We start from the raw sequence: 4,179 nt of genomic DNA on the forward strand, positions 1-4,179 counted from the left end.
TAAATTTGAAAATAATTCAAGATAATTTTTAACATAAATTTTATATCTTGCAGATTGTTGTGAACGTTGTTTTAAATTCTCCGGCGTCGTACCCAGGATCGATTGCTGCGATTTCAAATGCTAAGAATGACGACTATTATATGGAAAGATTACCCGGAGACGACACAGGAATAACTAATGTAGGAAATGTGCTTGTTAGTGAAGGCAAGCCTGGAAAAGTTGTACAGATTCATGTTAAAAAACGCATCGGCACTATATCGGCTTTTCCAGATAACATACAACAGATTCTAGCGAAACGATACGAAGGCAAAATTGTTGGTGAGTTACGCTATGTCCAGAAACTTTTGTCATTTTTATCTTGAATATTTCAGTTTGGAAAACAAGATTTTATTTTATTTTGAAATTGGAATTTTCACAGAAATGATATGAACTAACTGGTTAATGAGACGTGCCACGTCTCTCTCTCTCTCTCTCTAATTCGAAAATTATTCACATCTTACTATGATCACTACCTGTTACATATGTTACATGCGCCGAAGAAAGGGGGCTTACTAGGAGAAGTGGGATTTTTCAGAGGGAACGGTCGTAGTCGACCTAACAGACGCGACTTTTAGGAAAGCGAAGACTCATGAAATCTTCATTCTTCCCTCACCACAACCTTATCACTCATATAAAGCTGTCGTATCGGTGACTCAGAGACGGGGTATAGATGAGACATGGAGATAAGGCGGTGAGTGTTGGGAGGTGTTTCATGTGATGTCGAGTTCTCGAGCGAAAGGCCGATTTATCGGGTAACTAGCAACTTAATTATTAGCAATAATGACGCTCGAAATTGTTTTCGATGGATTCATTAAAAAGAGAAACTCAATAACTATAGAAAGGTGTAAAAACCTGGATTTCGATTTTTTTAGAGCAAGTCCCCTTTCTTCGGTGTACGACACATATATTTTATATTCTAGGTTGGACCACAGAATATTTTTGTACTTTATGACACCGCTAAGCTTTCATTCGCATAATGAGGTTTTTTTTATTAAAGACAAATAGTTTAGAATTCATCAAACATATTTTGATGATCCAGATTTTGCATCATGGTTATTCTCGAATTTATTTCAATAACATCAGCTTAAAATACATATTCATAATTTAAATATTCATTTGCCAGGAATCTGGCCATAGTAAATTACACAAGAATAACCAAATAAGTAATTGTACGTCAGCTTCAAATACACATAAACGTTTTTTGCCTTAACAGAAATAAATTTTTACTTGTATTAAATTCATGGGGGTGACGAAACCTTCAAAACTTTCGGCATCATATTACCAGATGACATGCCAGACAAACTAGTATTTTTTTAGTTATTTATGAGCTATTAGGTTTTCTAATTATCAAAGTTTTTAGAATAAAAAACTACGAACAATAAAGTCAAGATATCGAGAAAAGAATATTTGAAAGCTTTTTCATTAGTAATTCTTATTTACAACAGGCTTAGGTGGTATATTCCTGACAAAACATGGAGAACTGACGCAACATGTGTTAGAATCAGGAACCACGGAAGTGACTTTTCTCTATTACAACATGTCTGCCCCTATAATATCAGCTGGAGCTATTGTATCATCCGAAACGGTAAGATTTAGACAATTTTCGTTTCCGAATAATTTCAAAATACCTTTGTTAATTTACATACTTTTATATTTGTGGAGGTAAAAAGTAAAAACTCACAAGTCACGAAAAGGAGAAAATTTATTAAGGGTTATGTTTTGGATCTTTTTCATCAATTATATCGTTTGGCATAGCCAAACTCAAGCTAAAAATCACAAAATTATAAGGTCCGTGACGTTTAGCTCTATTTTTACTATTCCAAGCGATATAATTGATGGGAAAGATCCAAAACATAACCCTAACTGAATTTCTCCATTTTGTGACATGTGCGCTTTTCCTTATTACCTCTTTATTTATGGCAATGTATAGCTTGTGATTAAGTTATTACCATGCGCCTCTTGTCCGATTTCTGTCTTAAGTAATTTTTCCCGCGAAAACTTACGCCTGCACGAATTTAAACAGCAATTTGAATGAGAACTTGACTTTAAGGCCATCTTAGATTTATATAATCACCTGAAAAAAATGTTAAAAGTTAACATTCTTGCAAATTACCAGATAGGCGATTCGGCAGACGATTTCAAATTCCTGGTCATATTCCGGTTTTGTCTCGACAAGTTTTTTAATTTTTTTGGTAAAGTGAAAGTAACATAGCTATAAAGTCACTTGACTGCTAAACGCCCAAATTTATTTGAATTGATAACGTTCATTATAATCATCCTTTAACGCAACAGACAAAAAATGGTGAAATTAGTTTATTTTAAAATAAAGACATAAATGTCAGACTAAAAATATCAATTTCCAACGAGAAAGGGAATAGTTAAACTTTTATTTGAAAAAAGTAATTTAAAAAAACACGAATTTTCAACAAATTGCTCAATTTTCAACCTAACTGATGATTTTTCAATAGCATTAGTTGAATTTTCCACAGCAAAATGCTAAGATTTTATAACGAACATTTAACTGGAAAAGTTAAATTTTTGATCCAGGAAATAATTGTTCAATCCAGAAGGCTAATTTCTTCTGAATTACATGAGTCAACTAAAAAAATCATTTTTCAACCAAGAATTGAATAATTCAATTTTCGGCAATAATTCATTTACACCTAAAGAAAAAAGATGTTCTTAAACAATTCGTATTTTAACCAATGAAATGAATTTTCAATTGAAACGATAAATCTTCAACAAACAAAATTAATTTATAACGAAAAAGTTGTTCTCCATGTCGCTGTTCAGCTAGTCTGGGTATCCCGAGACGCCCACCAAACGCTTTCATCCGGGAAAGCGCGCGCCACACGCAATCGATTTCCTGCGATTCTGTGAAACACGAGCCCAGCCCTATCCGACCACGTACAAAAGCGCTGGCTAATGTTTGATGTCAGCCGTGAAATATATATTAGGAAGAACTCAAATTCTACCGTGTAAAATTGAATCATAGTCCGGGGAAATTAGACTTTTTTCCAGAAAAAAAAATAAAGTTTTTTCTTTATTCATGATGATATCTCTTATCGCATTAGAAATTAATACCAAAAAATTTTCCCCTAGGATCAAAGCCTCATAAACCCCTAGCCTCGAAAAACATCCCTTAAACGGTTAGTAGCACTGGTTTTGGCTATTATATACGAAAGGGTGTATCGGAGGACAAAAATGAATAGAAGTGAAAATATTGGGAATGAAAATTGCAATAAAAAAGATCCTATATATTTTTGAATTACAGCTCATAGGTGAAACGTAGTAATCAGCTCCAGGAGTGGGGGATTCCTTTTGCTTGTGGCGCGAAATATACTCGCGCGCTCAGTTTTTGGCCCCTAACTTATAAACGGGTAGTTTTTAGACAAAAATGCATAGAAGAAAATTTGTAGAGCAGAAAATTTCCTTTTCGTACTAATGCAATTTTTTTGCATTACATCAATTGGGAAAGTCATAATTAATTTCTTTTTCAAGTGCACGTACAAGCACTAGGACCTCATTTACTGTAGATCGATTCCACTCATCTTCGGTTGATAATATTACTCGGAATAAAAGAGTATATTTTTTTGGGTATAAAATTTTAGACAATGTCCGTGGCAGATTTATACTGTATCATTGGCTTATTTTAAGTTTTGACTTTGCAACTGAGTATTGCGCCCATAATAATGTGCCTTATCTTCAATTATATCTTCTTTATCATCATCTTCTTCTACATTAGGACAACCTTGACCTTGGAACTTTTGGCACATGTCTGGACATCACAGACAAGCTTTTGCGCATGTACATCTCTTTCTACACCCCATTTTACATGAGCAAAAAATCAAATTCATCAGGCTTGTTGAAGTTGGTGTTTCTGTTGTGTAAACAGGTGATAAGCTGTGACTAGTTTTTTCCAACCCCACTCTTCTGGGTCAAGTTCTATCCCTCGCCACATTTAAATTGGATGAAAATCACGATAAGATTGTTGACGAGCAGCGGCAGAAGTAGGTCGAAGTCCAGACAAAACGACAGCATGACTGGACTCACTCAAAGATTAGTGTAAAGAAACAAATCTCTAATTATTCAGAATGATTTCAGGGAATGGGTCCTCAAATAATGCCAAAATAAAGCGTT

General features: G+C 34.3%; 1 protein-coding gene across 1 annotated transcript in view; it reads left to right on the forward strand.

Annotated features, from left to right (window-relative positions):
- Positions 1 to 4,179, forward strand: part of LOC117181238 (ester hydrolase C11orf54 homolog) — a 33,620-nt gene that overhangs the window by 24,234 nt on the left and 5,207 nt on the right. The window contains exons 2-3 of the mRNA XM_033373803.1: positions 54 to 318; positions 1,485 to 1,624. Of these exons, the coding sequence (XP_033229694.1) occupies positions 54 to 318; positions 1,485 to 1,624 (405 nt within the window). The remainder of the gene's footprint in view (positions 1 to 53; positions 319 to 1,484; positions 1,625 to 4,179) is intronic.

This window comes from Belonocnema kinseyi, chromosome 1, assembly GCF_010883055.1.
Source record: "Belonocnema kinseyi isolate 2016_QV_RU_SX_M_011 chromosome 1, B_treatae_v1, whole genome shotgun sequence".
Classification (NCBI taxonomy): Eukaryota; Metazoa; Arthropoda; class Insecta; order Hymenoptera; family Cynipidae; genus Belonocnema; species Belonocnema kinseyi.